Source organism: Chrysemys picta, chromosome 8 (genome assembly GCF_011386835.1).
Source record: "Chrysemys picta bellii isolate R12L10 chromosome 8, ASM1138683v2, whole genome shotgun sequence".
NCBI classification, from domain to species: Eukaryota; Metazoa; Chordata; order Testudines; family Emydidae; genus Chrysemys; species Chrysemys picta.
In genome coordinates, this window is record NC_088798.1 from 15,460,681 (window position 1) to 15,479,091 (window position 18,411).

Consider the following 18,411-nt stretch of genomic DNA (forward strand, 5'->3'; position numbering starts at 1 on the left):
TCCTGACCTCCCTCACCTGGTGGCTAGATCACAATGTGGTTTGCGAGGGGATGCCATTTCACGCCCCACAACCCTCTCTGCACCTGGTCACAGACGCATCATCGCTGGGTTGGGGTGCCCATCTCAACGAACACCATACCCAGGGCCTGTGGACTGCACCCCAGCTGTCCCTGCACATCAATGTTCGGGAATTGATGGCGGTGTGCTTGGTGTGCCAAGCGTTTCTCAATCTCCTACGTGGCCGCTGTGTGTTAGTTCTCATCGACAACACCACGGCCATGTTTTACATCAACAGGCAAGGAGGAGCACGTTCGTCGACTCTATGCCAAGAGGCGATTCGCCTATGGGACTTCTGCATCGCCCACTCAATCCATCTCACGGCATCGTTCCTCCCTGGAGTCCAGAACACTTTAGCGGACCGACTCAGCAGGTCCTTTCAGATGCACGAGTGGTCAATTCGTCCGGACATCATCTATTCCGTTTTCCAGAGGTGGGGGTTTCCCCAGGTAGACCTGTTTGCATCTCGAGCCAACAGAAAGTGCCACGTGTTCTGCTCCCTACAAGGACGAGCTCCGGGCTCTCTCTCGGATGCGTTTCTCCTCCCCTGGAAAGACCACCTGTTTTATGCCTTCCCTCCATTTCCTCTGGTCCACAAGGTGCTGCTCAAATTACGCAGAGACCAGGCACAAGTAATTCTGGTCGCTCCAGCGTGGCCGAGACAACACTGGTACACCACACTGTTAGAGCTCTCGGTTCAGACACCGATCCCGCTCCCATTATGTCCAGATCTCATCTCTCAGGACCACGGCCGACTGCGTCACCCCGACCTGCAATCGCTCCACCTCACGGCATGGTTGCTCCATGGTTCACCCAGGCAGAGCAACAATGCTCGCACTCTGTCCAACAGATTCTGCTGAGCAGTAGGAAGCCTTCAACACGGACCACGTACTTGGCCAAGTGGAAGCGGTTCTCCTGTTGGTGCGAACAACGAGCCATGTCCCCGTTGCAGGCACCTATTCCTCTCATATTGGAATATCTCCTCTCCCTAAAACAGCAGGGTTTGGCAATATCTTCAATTAGAGTTCACGTGGCCACCATATCGGCTTTTCACCCAGGGGAACTCGCGTCCTCGGTATTCTCTAACCCGATGGTCGTTAGGTTCCTCAAGGGCTTGGACCGGATGTACCCACAACAGCGTCAACCCGTTCCGACGTGGGATCTCAACCTGGTTCTCTCCAAGCTCACAGGGCCTCCATTCGAGCCACTGGCCACCTGTTCACTTCTGTACCTATCCTGGAAGACAGCCTTCCTCGTAGCCATCACCTCAGCAAGGCGTGTTTCTGAACTCAGGGCGCTTACATCCGAGCCCCCTTACACAGTTTTCCATAAGGATAAAGTGCAGCTTCGTCCACACCCTGCCTTTCTTCCTAAGGTGGTCTCTCCGTTTCACATCAATCAGGATCTATTTCTCCCGGTCTTCCATCCTAAACCACATGCTACTCGCCATGACCAGCGTTTGCATTCTCTGGACGTACGCAGGGCCCTAGCTTTCTATATTGACCGCACAAGACACTTTAGAAAGACGACGCAACTCTTTGTTGCAGTGGCCGACCGAATGAAAGGCTTACCGGTCTCCTCACAACGCCTATCCTCCTGGATTACGTCTTGCATCCGGACTTGTTATGACCTGGCAGGTGTCTCAACACCGCACCTCACCGCTCACTCCACGAGGGCCCAAGCTTCCTCGACTGCTTTCCTGGCGCAAGTTCCGATCCAGGACATTTGTAGAGCTGCAGTTTGGTCATCAGTCCACACATTTACAGCTCACTATGCACTAGTGCAGCAGTCCAAGGACGATGCTGCATTCGGATCAGCGGTTTTGCACACAGCAATGTCTCACTCCGACCCCACCACCTAAGTTGGGCTTGGGAATCACCTAATTGGAATCGATATGAGCAAGCACTCGAAGAAGAAAAGACGGTTACTCACCGTTGTAACTGTTGTTCTTCGAGATGTGTTGCTCATATCCATTCCAAACCCGCCCCCCTTCCCCACTGTCGGAGTAGCCGGCAAGAAGGAACTGAGGGGGCGCCGGGTCGGCTGGGGTATATATCCAGCGCCATGAAGGCGCCACTCTAGGGGGCTCCACAGCTGACCCGCCGGTGTTGCTAGGGTAGAAAATTCTCCGACGATCGTGCACGCAGTGCGCGCACACCTAATTGGAATGGATATGAGCAACACATCTCGAAGAACAACAGTTACAACGGTGAGTAACCGTCTTTTCAGTTCCCTGCTCCACCATAAACTTCCTGTGCAATCATGGGCATATCATTTAACCTCTCTTCCTCTGTTCCCCATCTGTAAAATGGGGATATTAATAACTCACCGGGGAGTTGCAAGGATAAATACATTAAAGACTGTGAAGCCCTTTGGGAACTACTGAGAAGCACTATGTAAGAGTCCGATATTATTATTTACAAAAGTATGTAGGCACCTAAAGATGCAGATAGGCATGTAATGGGATGAGTACCTAAGAGAGTGCCTAGCTCCCATTGTCTTTCAATGAGAGAGAGGTGCCTAATCTGTACAGGCAATTTTGTATATTCCTGTAGGTTCCTAGCTGCCTCTTTAGTGTGTAAAACATCTTTGTAAATCTGGCCCTTAATACCTCAGTATGTATTTAGGTGTTTTGTTTTTTTTAATTAAGCACCCTGGTTTCAGGATTCCAACCACCGTTAACTTCAAAGTTTGAAAGTCTCTCTCACACACGTACAATGTGTTTGTTTTAATGTGTGTTTCATTATTAATCCAGCAAGATTCTATTTTCAAAATCAGCCTGTTTCGGTATTAAAGAATGGAGACATCCCTGGGGTGGGGAGGGGGGGTTAATGCGGAGATGTCAGACCAAATGCTGGGAGCACTAGAAATCTTTACTTCTTTCCTTGTTAAACTTGGCATGCTCTATGTCATTCAGTAAACAAATTCTGAAGGTAGATCCGATCCCAGCTGTCCCGCTAGTGTTAGAAATGCTGGGAATTTTTGTAAATCAGAGAACTACAGTAGATTGAACCATAGAAGAGAATTTGTTTGTTATTACTTGTTTGTACTAGCATAGCATCTAGAAATCTAACAGAGATTGGGGCTCTATCATGCCAGGCGCTGTGAAGACCCATAGAGAGAAAGTCTTCCAAAGAGCTTGCATTCTAACTACACAAAAAACACACAAAGTATTGGTTGGGGAAACAAAGGCACAGAGAGATTAAGCATCTCATAGACTCATAGACTTTAAGATCAGAAGGGACCAGTATGATCATCTAGTCTGACCTCCCGCATGATGCAGGCCACAAAAGCTGACCCACCTCCTTTCCTTGACTCAGCTGTTGAAGTCCCCAAATCCTGTGATTTAAGGACTTCAAGTCGCAGAGAATCCTCCAGCTAGCGACCCCCGCCCCATGCTGCGGAGGAAGGCGAAAAACCTCCAGGGCCTCTGCCAATCTACCCTGGAGGAAAATTCCTTCCTGACCCCAAATATGGCGATCAGTAGAACCCCGAGCATGCAGGCAAGACTCTCCAGCCAGACCCTCATTGACCATTGATACTATTTACCAGCGATGGCACGCTGTTGATTGATTGACTAAAATCACGTTATCCCATCAAACCATTCCCTCCATAAACTTATCAAGCTTAATCTTAAAGCCAGAGAGGTCTTTCGCCCCCACTGTTTCCCTCGGAAGGCTGTTCCAAAATTTCACCCCTCTGATGGTTAGAAACCTTCGTCTAATTTCAAGCCTAAACTTCCCCACCGCCAGTTTATATCCATTCGTTCTCGTGTCCACATTATTACTGAGCTGAAATAATTCCTCTCCCTCCCTGGTATTTATCCCTATGATATATTTAAAGAGAGCAATCATATCCCCCCCCAGCCTTCTTTTGGTTAGGGTAAACAAACCGAGCTCCTCGAGTCTCCTTTCATACGACAGGTTTTCCATTCCTCTGATCATCCTAGTGGCCCTTCTCTGTACCCGTTCCAGTTTGAGTTCATCCCTTTTAAACATGGGAGACCACAACTGCACACAGTACTCCAAATGAGGTCTCACCAGTGCCTTGTATAACGGAAGCAGCACCTCCTTATCCCTACTAGATATACCTCGCCTAATGCATCCCAAGACCGCATTGGCTTTTTTCACGGCCACGTCACATTGCCGACTCATAGTCATCCTGCGGTCAACCAGGACTCCGAGGTCTTTCTCCTCCTCCGTTACTTCCAACCGATGCGTCCCCAGCCTATAACTAAAATTCTTGTTAGTCATCCCTAAATGCATCACCTTACACTTTTCACTATTAAATTTCATACTATTTCTATTACTCCAATTTACAAGGTCATCCAAGTTTCCCTGCAGAATATCCCGATCCTTCTCCGAATTGGCAATACCTCCCAACTTTGTGTCATCCGCAAACTTTATCAGCCCACTCCTGCATTTGGTTCCGAGGTCAGTAATAAATAGATTAAATAAAATGGGACCCAAAACCGAACCTTGAGGAACTCCACTGGTGACCTCCCTCCAACCTGACAGTTCACCTTTCAGTATGACCCGCTGCAGTCTCCCCTTTAACCAGTTCCTTATCCATCTCTGGATTTTCATATCAATCCCCATCTTTTCCAATTTAACCAATAATTCCTCGTGCGGTACCGTATCAAACACTTTACTGAAATCGAGGTATATTAGGTCCACCACATTTCCCTTATCTAAAAAGTCTGTTACTTTCTCAAAGAAGGAGATCAGGTTGGTTTGGCACGATCTGCCTTTCGTAAAACCATGTTTGTAATTTGTCGCAATTGCCATTGACCTCAAGGTCCTTAACTACTTTCTCCTTCAAAATTTTTTCCAGGACCTTGCATACTTGTCCAAGATCACACAGCAAATCAGTGGCAGAGCTAGGAACAGAATCTAGGTGACCTAAAGCTAATCCTAGTCTGGTGCCCCATGCACTGGACCACACTGCCTCTCTAATGACAGGTTTCAGAGTAGCAGCCATGTTAGTCTGTATCCGCAAAAATAATTGGCCTCTCAGAGTTGGTAGGACAACTCCCACCTGTTCATGCTCTCTGTATGTGTGTATATATATCTCCTCAATATATGTTCCATTCTATGCATCCAAAGAAGTGGGTTGTAGCCCACGAAAACTTATGCTCTAATAAATTTGTTAGTCTCTAAGGTGCCACAAGTACTCCTGTTCTTTTTACTGCCTCTCTAGTTTGTGGACTTCTCTCATTTTCTGATAGTTTACTAAATACACTGGTCAAAACTAAAAAGTACTAAATTAATATTTAGTAAATGGAAGGTACTATTTTAACATTTTTATGACTTCCAATGGTTGTTTGTCCTAGATTATCCATATACTGTACATATTATTATAGTTTGTATTGACCATATTTAATCATTTAATCAGAGCATTTGTACTCTGGCTAGGAAACCAATTGGTCTCACTGTGTGCATGGGTGGGTGTTTTAAAAAAAGTCAGGGAAAATCAGCATATTTTTCAGTAGAAGGACTTAACGTACTCATGTTGTAGAATATACATGATAATGTATAACCTCACATTGAATCACATTGCTAAGAACTATCTTATAAACAAATTCATATTGAACTGTGAGAAATATTTCCACATCTTATTTTTGTGGAGGTAGATGAATATTTGGTACACAAATTTCAACACTTCAAAACACTCCAACGGACCTAATTTTCATGGAAACACACATGCTTTTACCCTTGTAGTTTTCATGTACAATGCTACAAAACAATAAGCGTCAGATTTTCAGAAACTGGGATGGCATTTTTGCAAGCTCAAACTGTCAGTGCAATAAATGTAGGTGATTTTTTCGTCCTCACAATCATTAGCACCTAGAGTTTAAGCTACTTAAATGCCTAAAGGTCGTGGAAATCAGTGCCTTACTGGCTAAGTGAGATGTATTAAGGGTGCATAAAACTGTGTGCAAAATGGTTACTTTCCCTTACAATTTTGTGCTTTTGAAAATGGAGGCCCAGGCTAGGGTGGATCAAAAATTTGGCCCTAAATATAAGCAAAATTGTGCCAGCAAAATTAGAGACTGCTTTTCAAAGTCAGGCCTGTAATCTCATTTTTTTATATTCCATTTGCTTAGGTTTATTAAAATGTATACCATTCACTAAATAAAATATAGACTTGTGTAACAAAATATCCTTTCTTTTAGGACATAAAATAAACACTTTGATTTTATGCTGTAAACATGTATCACCGAAGGCCTTTGTAAGGCTTAAATCATGAACCTTTAGCCAGTGACTTTCTCCTTCTCTTCATCATCTCTTCATACTTCATATTGTATATGTTAAACTAATGCATTTATTTAAACATGGAGAATGATTTGCTGCACCCAACCTCTTTATAGTTTGAAGTTTGAATCTTAACAAAACTGCACTAAAGGTCCAGCCTTTCCAGTATTAAGTGATCCTTTGAAATCAACAAGATATTGATTATGTGTGTGTGTGTGGGGGGGGGAGAATATACTGAAAGCTGGCCTGATGACATAGTGCCAGTTCCTATACAGAGGAATGAACAGCTCTTGTTATCTACACTGCCAGTCACATGGCATATCAGTGAATAAATGTGGATGGGAAATCCCTTTTCATATCTTAGAATTTTCAGTCCAGACACCATTTTCCACAATGCCTCCATATTCCCATAAAGGAGCTCTACCAGTCACCGATTCCCTACTATGGCTCTGCACATAGTGGGTGACGTTTGACTGCTTAGGGGCTGGAGAACCAGTCACATGGATCTCTCTGTATGTTTTCCCCGGTGCTGTACAGGCAGCACTGTTACAAAGGCGATGGCTTGGAAAAGGGGTGTCTCTCTATGGTAGAGGAAGGCTGATGCAGGGCAGTAGCAAGGAGAATCACTGCAACACTAGGACAAATTGAGTGCACATCTAGGAGATCTGAAAGGAGGTTGTAGGAGGAGAGAATCTGTGAGATGTAAATCTGCTCTGGGAGGGGTTGCCAAATATGGGGCTGGTAGAGAAGAAGATGAAATAAGAAAGATTTGGACTGAAGAGAGAGAGTGCAGAGGGGAGAACAGGGAAGAGAGGGCGAGGATAAGAGTGCACGTGAGAAAGTGCACGTGAGAAGAGGGTAACCAGAGCAGAGGGCGATCTCTGTAATGCTCTCCTTTCTCCATGGTGGGGTGAGAACTCCTGCTTCCCTTCCACCCCTTCTTTCCATCTTCTTTAATCATAAAGTTCAGGAAACAAAACTGGAAAGAGCCTAAGGAAAAATAGTGGTGGAGAGGAAATAAGAAAACAAGAAGGAAATTGAAGGTTTCCACTGAAAATAAATTCTAATGAAAATGAGGGGAAAAAGGAGGGTGTCAGATAATGCAGCCATTATTTTAAAAGTAGAAAAATATTGACAACAAATATACAGAGGAAAGAAAATGCAGGGAGAAGAGAGAAAACATCTGTGACATGGTAAATTTAAACCAAGAAATATTGAGAATAATTAACTGCTCTAGTTAATGAAAAGTTGCCATGTATTAAACATGTGATGTCACATGGTTTGGGCATTTTCCCCGTTTTGTCATAATGTAGTCTATACACATAGTGTATAGAGGATATGCCCTAGAACATCTGCATGCTTTAGATTGGGAGTTCTCAAACTCGGGGTCGGGACCCCTCGGGGTCGCGAGGTTATTACATGGGGGATCACGAGCTGTCAGCCTCCACCCCAAACCCTGCTTTGCCTCCAGCATTTATGATGGTGTTAAATATATTTTAAAGTGTCTTTAATTTATAAGGGGAAGGGTGTCACACTCAGAGGCTTGTTATGTGAAAGGGGTCACCAGTACAAAAGTTTGAGAACCACTGCTCTAGATTAACCAGTTGTACATTAATGTCCCTTGGATGTCATAATTGTTCCATTGAAATACATTCTTCTGAGTGTATCAAAAATGGTCTTCAAAGATAGAAGAGTAAAAACAGCACTTTCTCAGCATGCAGACTGAACCACAGTGACACGGTGGAGATTTAGTTTTCATAGCTAGTAAATTTTGACACACCGTCCATTTCTGCATTTGGCTAGGTATAAAATATTTTTGGATGTTCTGAGCTCTGGAATCTATGACAGCTTTGAAGTCTGAGAGTGGGGTAGGAAGGAGATGAAGAGTTATTTGATATTTACTGCTACAGAGGTCTTGAGTAGCTTCCAAGCTAGTACATCTGAAATCTGTTACTAAAAAGCTGAAAACTGGAAGCTGAATAGATATATGCCCTTCATTCGACCTAGTCTATTAATTTTAAAGTGCCTAGAGTTAAAACTGAGTATGGGAGGTCTGGCTCTTGAGGCTGTGACCTCAAAAAGCTGGAATAAACTACCTGCTCCATTAAAACAGGCTCCAGCATTGTAGATCACTTATTGTACAGTATCTGAAATACTTTGTTACTGTGGAAAAAGAACTGAAATTATGACTGCTGTTTCCTGCCATTTGATACTCTGTCATATTGTTTTGTATGGTACTAAAGTTTGCTGTCTTAAGTCTGTCCTTTGGGGACCTTCACAAAAGAAATTGTGTATCCTATGAGGCTGTACCAGCAGCGGCGGCTCCAGGCACCAGCACTCCAAGCGAGTGCCTGGGGCGGCAAGCCGCGGGGGGTGTCCTGCTGGTACCTGGGAGGGCGGCAGTCAGGCCGCCTTCAGCGGCATGCCTGCGGGAGGTCCGCTGGTCCCTCGGATTTGGCGGCAATTCAGCGGCGGGTACGCCGAAGCTGCGGGACCGGCGGACCTCCCGCAGGCATGCCGCCAAAGGCAGCCTGCCTGCCGTGCTTGGGGCAGCAAAAAAGCTAGAGCCGCCCCTGTGTACCAGTATACTACAGATTCTGACAAAAATAAACGTAAAAACTGTTTATAACAGCCCTTAAATTGTCCTAAGAACTGAATTAAATGGCTTGATCTTCATTATAATTCTATGTTATAATTAGGGTTGCCAAATTTGGTTGGATGTATTCCTGGAGATTTCATCACATGACATAATTTTTTATTCCTGGAGACTCCAGGCCAATCCTAGAGGGTTGGCAACTGTAGTTATATTTAATGTTTTTTATTCATTATAATTATAATATGCTATAATTAATGTTATCTCACTTCAGTCAATCACAAATAGGACTTTTCGAGAACTCACTGACAGTAAAGTTGGCATAAACACTAAGGGTGACATTCTGCCCCCACTGCAATGAATAGGAAAATTCCTACTGATGTCAATAGAGCCAAGATTTCTGCTGGAGTGATACACATTTTCTTAATGTTTAACAGTTATTGAACCATGAGACTTAGTAATATTATGGGAGACATACAAATAAATGTCTACCTGTTGCACTGACAAGTCACACCTGGGTAGATTTGTATGCTGTAGTGAGCGGATAGTCTTTTGAATGCCCTCTAGTAGTTCTACACTTGATCTTAGCCAAAAGGCCGAGAAGCGAGTACTTCTTAGTTCAGGAAACTACCTGTTAGACTAAACTATACAAAATCCTTAATGTGTAGTGGGGCATGTCACTGTCTGGCAGGTAAAAAATAAAGCATGATAGGTAGCACCAACACTTTAAGGATTCTGTTTATCTGTACAAATAAATGAATCCCATATGTATACAGAATCCCAGACATAATCTCGGCCTCGTCTGCCACTTGTATATTTCTTGGTTCAAATCGGATTCTGCATTTACACTATGTGTACACAAGGATTTAGGGTCAGGTTTTTAAAGGTATTTAGGTGCCTGAAGATGCAGATTGGTACCTAGGAGGATTTTCAAATGTGCCTAGGCTTTGATCAGTGCTATTGGGAGATACATACGCAAATACCCTGCATGGCAGTCAGACAGTAGATGCCACAGTGGGGGAATAAAGTAAGAAAACATTAAGGCACTTGCCAGCGATTCAGGAGATTAGGGTTAAATTCCCAGCTCTTCCACAGACTTCCTGTATGACCTTAGGCAAGTCACTTAGTCTCTCTGCATTTCAGTTCTTCATCTGTAAAACAGGGATGATGGTGATATTTCCTTTTGTTTTTTCATCTTTTCTCTATTTTGGCTATTGAAACTGTAAACTCTTCAGTACAGGGGCTGTCTTTTTCTACACATTTGTATGATGCTGGTACAATGGGGCCATGATTACTGTTGAGGCCTCCTGGCTCTGCTGGAATATAAATAAAATAATAATAATAATGGGTATAGAGGAGAGTAATTAATCTGTGTAATGCCCCATACATTTGGAACATCCTTATGTTGTCAATGAAACGTATCCACAGTCATCAGACTGGAATAGCCCTTTCTAATTGTGAAACTTGTCTGCCCTCTAAGCAGTGTGGGATCCTTTGCAACCATTCAAATACTAAACAACTCTGTTTTATGGAAAGTTGTGTTGTTTTTTAAGATACTTTTTTTTTAAAATAGGAGTGATTGGAGCAGATGTGAAAGGATATAACCTGCCCTGTGAAAATCAACCAGTTATGTCCCGGCTTGCTGTGATCTGTGGAACATCTTCCTGTCATTTGGGGGTAGGTTGGCTACATAGTCACGGTGATAGTTTTGTATAGTAGCTAATGTCTCTGAAGAGAAATTACACTTTATTTTCCCATCACCCCCCCCCCCTTTTTTTTTGTTACGCTGGTGTGTTCTTTATCTTTACTTTCAGATTTTAATTACATATTCTGCATTTGCTAGAAACCAGGAGCTTTCATAGTAGTAAGATGACCAGATAGCAACTGTGAAAAAACAGGACAGGGAGTAAGGGGCAATAGGCGCCTATATAAGAAAAAGTCCCCAAAAATGGGACTGTCCCTTTAAAAACAGGACATCTGGTCACCCTACATAGTAGTGGAAATCAATACTGGGGGGAAAATCCTGACAATAAGTGCTAAAGCAAAGTCTAACACAATGCTGCAGAAGCTTAAAGAGAGCAACGTGAAATCGGAGCTGAAGATTCTGAATTTGAGTTATCCATGACAAGCATGTCACTAATGTGTTCCTGAGTAGCGTCTTCAGAGAAGTAGTGTGTGTTCTCCAGCAGCCCTTCTCCCCCACCTCCTCACTCAATCAATATAAATCCATCTCCCTCTGAGAGCTGCAATGATCTATATAGAATTATGATATGTATGATGACTTCAAAAAAACCCAGATAAGCAATTTTTGCTTTGTTAATTTTTCCCAGTGAATTAACGAAAAAGCTTTTCCTTAGCTTGCAATTAAAATTTAGTGTCTGATTTGGAAATTTATACCTAATTAAAATGTATGAGTCTGAAAGCTATTCCATTTAGATAAGTACCCTTTTCTGCCATATTTTTTATTTAAAACTCATTATGCTCTTAAATTTAGACTGATTATAACTTGGATTTTTCCCAAATGAGCAAATTGGGGTGGGGGTGGTAGAGGTTTTGCTGTCAAGGAAAGGCATCTCAGATTGTGAAAAGAGGGAGCTACTGTTAAATAATGTCGTTACTACACTTAATAGAGGTGCCGATAGCTTGTCCTCATACTGTGTATTCATGGAATAGGCCATGACAGCAGCATGTTAATAAGACAGTGACCTTGTCAGTTATGCCCCAGTTCAGCAAAGGACTTAAGTATGTGCTTAATTTTAAGCATGCCAGTAATCTTGTCCCTATTAAGCCAAAGCATTTAGCAGATACTTGAAGTCAATGGGATTTAATTATGTATTTAAGCACATGTTTAAATTCCTTGTTAAATCAGGATTTTAGGCCTGAAATCCCACCATCCTTAGCCCTGGTCTACACCTGAAAAGCTATACTGGGATCACAGTGTTGGTTAGGGGGTGTGTTTGTTTTTTTTTATTGATATAGTTATATAGGTATAAGCCTTGGGAGATGCAGTTATAGTGATGTACAGGTGCCAAAATAGATCTTATTTTGCTTCCCAAACTTGTATACTGGTATAACTACATCCACAGTGGGGGTGGAATCAGGGAAGGAGGGTTGCCATTTTAACCATAGCAATAGAGTTAAAGCGGCAGAATTTTCTAGTATAGACAAGCCCTAATTGATCTACCATAGATTAGTACTCTACTCTGTGAGCGTAGTCCCAGTGAAGTATTCACAGAGTAAGATACTCCTTGATGAAAGTAAGGGGCCCTTAATGGCTTGAGCCCCAACTTGGGGATAGGCATTTTCTGTGGTTCTCGGAGAAACTTAAACTGGTTTTCATTTAAATGTAACAACTCAGCATTTACTACGTATTTATTTCCCCCCTTCTCCCAGGTGTTTGTTTTGGTTTTAGGGTTTTGTTGTGGCATTGTTGGGTTTTTTTTGGTTTTTTTCAATTTTAAAGGCACCACAATTTCCAATCAACAGACAACAAGCAAATTCTAAGCCGTTCTGGATCAAATCTATGGGAGGCCTTTGGTTTAAGTGTCCTTTATCTCTATCTGCTTATATTGTACCAAGTGAATATAGAGCACATAGGGCATTGTGTGTGTTTTTAATGAGATGTATATTCAGCTGCAGTTGGTTGAAATTAGCTGTACCTTTTTTTTAATTAGAGCTATAATATGGAAGTTTATTATGCTCATGTTTTGTTAGAAATATATTTTTTCTGTCTCTCTCTTTGTACCAAGGGACCCTCAAGGCAATAGAGATTAATCATCAGGTTTAATTTAATGCAGTGGGAGAGAGACCTGTGTGGTCAGGCTGGCATTATAAAGTGCCTTTGATCTGCCTCAGGTGCATGGAGCCCCAGTGAGCCAGCAACAATAATACCTTTGTGAGATGATCAGAGAAGAGAGAGAGAGAGAGAGAGAGAGAGAGAGAGAGAATGTTCTGTGTGTAAACTCAACGCCGTCCTTTGTTGTGGTTCTGGCGAACGAAAGAGCCAACTGTCAGGAGGAATTCAGAAAGCAGGGTTAAAGTGTGGCAGTTGGGCAGTGGATTTCTTTCAGGCCTCTTACAGGAAACTGTTCAAAATCACCTACTGGATGATTATTTTTTTCTTTATGAGTGCTTTTGGTGGTATATGTGTATGGATATAGTATTGCCATTATCTAGGCTGAATGCTCCATGAGTCACAGAATTAGATATTGCTTGCGAAGGGCATTTACTTTAAACTTACCGAGAAGCTCCATGACCCAGTTTTCATTACCTCAAGGAATCTAAAGAATTTGAACAAAAGACATTGCTAATCATGCCTTTGATATTTTAAAAGTTACAAATGTTGAACATAATTTTTCTAACGGATATAATAGTTTCATTCGTGGTAAAATTCCCATTTTTTTTTTCAAATGAGGTTTCATTTTTGGAATTAACTACTGCTTTTCTTGGGCATTCAGACTCCCAGGCCACTTTGTAAGACTGTTTCCACTGAGAGACTTGGATGGCCCAAGCAATGGGCCAAAGAGAGTTTCATAACTAATTAGTGGATTGGTTCAAATCCAGTTCTAGGTTAGTAGTCACCAAAAGTTACTATCATTTAAAGTCTGGTCTGTGGCCTTTGTAAAAGAAGTTTTTGGCCAGTCTGGACAATTATCCACATCACACAACCCTCAGCTGCCTACTCTGAAAGTAAATCTAAGCAGAAGCCCATTCTCAGTTGGTATGGCAAATGAGTTATCCTCTTATCTTCAGAGGTGGTTTCTTCATTTCAGGGTTGCCACTCATTGCCTGGTGTCATGGTTACAGGATTAGCTGTACTTTTCATCTGTCTCTGTGGCTACCTGTAAGGCCCAGCAGGTGTAGAACTCAGAATTGCTAGGTAGAGACACTTCCATGTTGCCACCCAGCAGCAGCTATAACCACCTTGCACCTCATTACCCATGGCTCACTGTGGACACAGACCACAGAAAGTCCTTCCCCAAAAGGTGTGATAGGCAGCAGCCTCATGGCTCCTGATTGGCTCCCCACCCCTTTCAAGTGACAGAGCGCCTGCACTTCTCTCGGGGTGGATTCCCACAATTCACCCACTTTCAGACCTGGTCCCCAGGCTACAGCTCCCCTGTTCTCCAATCATGTTTTCTTAGCAGGCCTGGCAGGTTTTGCCACCCACAAGAGACTTCCCTTCAGCAACTGCAGTGTCCCAGGACAGCTTCTTCAATTCAAAATACTATATATTTATTTGTAGGAACATAGCAATCAGAAAAACAACAAAAGGCTACACATACGGGGAAATGGAGTATTGTTGGCTTTCCTCCAGATACTGCCTCTTCCCCTTTGTCATCTGGGGCTCAGGTTTTGAATAGTTCCAAAAGTCCTTTATTGCAGTCATTCCCCCTGAAGCCCCAACATTGTCAGGGGTAGACTTTGTAGGGATTGACACCTGTATTGTCCCCTTAAGTACTGGTTACTGGGGTTATCTAAAGCCATTGCCTGCCTTCCTGTAGACACGTAAAACCAGGACTGAATTAACTCTTTGATCCTTGGTGGCCATCTGTGCAATGGTAATCAAATAAACAAAGGTACACATATATTTATTTATTTTTATGACTATTTCCCATGTTCTTCACAGCAGGGCTATGAGAGGAGGCTTGAACAGCTGCTGCCTCTGTGCAGTGGATAAGAGTAATGCAGTCTCCAGAGCTGTCCAACTAGCATTTTTCATGAGCACCAAATTCATTTAAATAAATAAGTAAACAACCTTTTCCTTGAAGTAAAATGTTTCTTAGATGGTAAGCTATTTGGGATAGAGACCACATCTTCATGTCTGTTTCTACAGTGCCAACACAAGGGGACCCCAGTCCTGGCTGGGGCGTCTGTCACCACTGCTATATAAATAATCATAGCACCTATTTTCAATATAATTTACAGGGGAAAGTATCTCATTATTGTCATAGAACTGGTTGGGCTATGTACAGTCAGACACATTTATTCAAAAGCCGTACAGAGAAAAGATGCTACAAACCTGAAATCTTCAAAACTATTCACTATCATTTTTAATAGTGTTCCCATGTGGCCAGAAGTCCCATGAATACAGAATATGCGCCATATGTAAGTACTAACTGAAGGTCTTGAGATATTTACATAAAACAGCCCTGCTCATAAAATATATATACCTTTTTGTTTTGCGCTAAGTTTGGCCAGAGAGCAGTGTTCTGCCTTCCCTACTTCCCAAAACAGCCATTCCACTATGCACATCTTTGTGGATTCACAGCCAAAGAGAGTTTCCAGAGAGATTTTTTAGTGGGAGGCATTTTCTGGCCTCTAATTCATCTTAATGTGGGGTGGGGGAGATCTGAATTTTCTGGCAGGTTGAATCCTGAATACACAAGGTAGGGTGTCCTTATTCAGGATTTCTTTAATTTCCCTATCTTAGGTGACTCGACCCCCATGATATTTTTGTCACTTCCTGTCCCCTTTGTGTTGGCTCCTCTGGAGACAATGCTTCTGATTTGTGACGGTCAAGAAGTTTCCTTTCTGGATCAGATGGATTTTTCTCTCTTTTTGCCTCTCTGTTATTCCTATGTCAGTTTTGACTCCACTGTAAATGTGAGTAAATGGAGCGCACACATGTGGGTAGTTAGGTACTGAGTCACCTGACTTGTGCACACACAAAAGAACCTGTTTTGCAGGGGTAGTATGTGTGTGCAGTGTACAGCCTGACTTCAGTAATTTGGCAACTTTAGTCCTGAATAATCTGCAATAATTTATCCCTTGGGGGATACTTCTTTTCTGTCTTGTGAGACCATTTCCCATCAGGGATATGAGAGTCAGTTTCTCTTGAGATGTCGTTGAGCAGCTATGTACATAGTAAAATGGGAGATAGCCGAAGCTGTCCCATCATTTACTATGGACTATTTTAAAGTAATTTCCTATGCTTATTTTTACCAACCAGGGCTATTCTTTGTCTTCTTCTGTTAAAGGAACTTCAGTCCGATTAGCTTATTCTAAATTTGTTCATCTGATTCTCATGACAACTGTGAAACACAATAGAGCTTCTTTGCTCCACAATATCCACTCAAGCTGCCAGCTTTGTTCACACAAATAGAGTCTAAAGCACATTTCCAGCCCCAGAGCATGCACAGTACGTGTCCTTTGCAGTACATCCTGGGGTGGAGACTGCAGAGACACGCTGGCTCAAAGTGTTCTTGTAGCCTGATCTCTGTAATCTCAGTGAGAGCCAGACCAGCAAGTGGATTCAGTATATTTTGGCTCTCATACGAGAGCCTCCTCTTCAGAACATGCCACGTTGTTAAAGCAGCAGACTTTTGAACAGTTACTACAAAGGGACTCCTCAGCTGCTTGAAACCCTCTCCAAGAGGAAAACTTGCAGGAATCAAAAAGCATTGCGCTCAACTTGCCAGCTCTAATTAATCTAGCCGGGTGGCACTAGCACCACCTGGCTAGATTAATTTCTGCCACTTTCTGGCAAGTGGATCTATGGACTGCGCGCCAGATTTCAACCTTTCACTCTTCAGTCTCTGCTGCACTCCTATCACTGCAATGAAATGTGCAGTCTCTGAGGGGACAGGGCCTGAAGCCTTGGGCAGTGAATCTGGGTGCCAGCTGGCTGGGGTCCAGCATTTAGCAAAGGCAACAATTTGTCCTTCTACCCCGAGGAGAGGTGCTGAGAAGGTGAGGGGACAGGACGGGAGAGTGCAGTAAAAATTAAAAACAAAAGCAAAACTATTGAAACCAAAGCAGCTTGGAAAAGGTTTGAAAGGAGCTGTGAAACCGAGAGCATCCACCCAATAAACCTCCGCCCTCCTTGCTTTTTAATATTCTTCTCTGCTAAAAGGCCTCTCCTCTGAATATGAATCATAAAGCTAGTGTCTTTGGAGTGAGGGAAATAAATCAGTAGCACAGGAACTTCTCCCTTAATCTGTCCTCGTTCAGTTCAGTTCTGCTGCTTTATATCTTGCATTTGGCAGCAGTCACAATGCTGACTTCCCAGCTAATGAAGACATTTTACATTCAGGGAGGGCTGCATGAAATGAAAACCATATTTATTTTACCACCCTGTTAGAGGTTGCCCATCCTTGCTGTACCTATGACTCAGGCGCTGCAGCTGGAAAAGGTCACAGAGCGTATTTGGATGCCATGGTACTATTCCTGTTCAGCACGTGGCCTTACAGGGGTTACATTTCTACATACTTTAAAAAAAAAAAAAAAAAAAAGAACACAACTCCTCAACTGTTTCTCTTATTTATTTTCTTTCATGAAACTTCCCCCCCCCCCCCCCCTTGGCAAGAGGATCCTTCTCCACTTCCCCATTGTTGGCGTTAATTTGTCTGATATTTTTGGTGAGAAGTGAAATATTTTCACTGGAAGGATGTATAAAAAGATGGTTGTGTTTTTTTTTTACCCTATTTTATTTTCTTAACAAAGGCTAGCAAGATATTGGTGAGGCTTGGAGATCAGATGCAGGCTGCCTCCCAAACCCCAAGCACTTACTTGCAGAGCTAGAAAACCGCAAAGCTTAAGATCCTGAAATGTAAATAGGAAGTCGAAGAGTTTACTTTAGAGCCAGCAGTGCCGAGCCTGTGTAATGTTTACTTCAGCTTGCCTCCCAGCCTCTCCTACAGCCTGGCAGAGATGAAAGGAAGGCTCTCTGGGCAAATTAGTTGTTAAAGTTTTTGTTAGAAGCAAGGTTCCTTTGCTCATGGCCAGACATAATTCAGCTTGGGTACATCTTGGATTGAGAGAGTGGGAAGTTCCTATTTAGCTCACCCTGTCACTGAAATCCAGGTTTTACTCCCCAACACTTGGCCAGAACTCCACCTGTGCATGAGACTACAATTGAAAGCAGTATAATAACTGTATTGTATATAAGTAGATAATGCCTAATAACATTTTCAGAAAACTCCACGGTCAGCTCCCCTTCCCTTTTGTGAATGGGCCATTAGAATTCAAAGTGAGAGTCATGGTACAGATATGGACAGAGTAAATGCTTTGGAAAATAATCCACTTTAAAACTGGACTAAGACTAATACTCTTCAGCCGTGTCATTGATATCCGTGAAAATGCTTTGCTTTGAAGATTCCATCAGACGCAGTGATTTTCATTCTGTGATTGACTGCAAGCTACCCTTGTGTGACATAAAGCTGTATATTGGGATGTCTGGTATATAATATTATGTATTTTTGCAATACCATCTATCCGAGGTATCTCAAGGAACTTTATAGTAATGAATGAAATAAGCCTCGTAGCTCCTCTATGTAAGAGAGGTGAGATTTATTCCGGTTTTATAGGTGGGAAACTGAGGCACAGAAGAGTTTAGTGACTTTTTAAATGTTTGTCTCTTTAGATTTACAAATGCCACCTACCTTCCACCCTTCAGGGGCAATGACACATGCGCCTCCCCTTCGCCCCCCCACCATTAACCATGACCAGCAAGCATGTGTTTAAACATGACAATCCTTGTCCACATTAAGGGCAAATTGTATTGAA

The 18,411-nt window shown here is 42.8% G+C and overlaps 1 protein-coding gene across 1 annotated transcript in view; it reads left to right on the top strand.

The window, feature by feature from the left end:
* FGGY (FGGY carbohydrate kinase domain containing) overlaps positions 1-18,411 on the top strand; it is a 197,314-nt gene that overhangs the window by 103,293 nt on the left and 75,610 nt on the right. Inside the window, 1 exon segment of the mRNA XM_065553922.1 lies at positions 10,478-10,581. Coding sequence (XP_065409994.1) covers positions 10,478-10,581 — 104 coding nt within the window.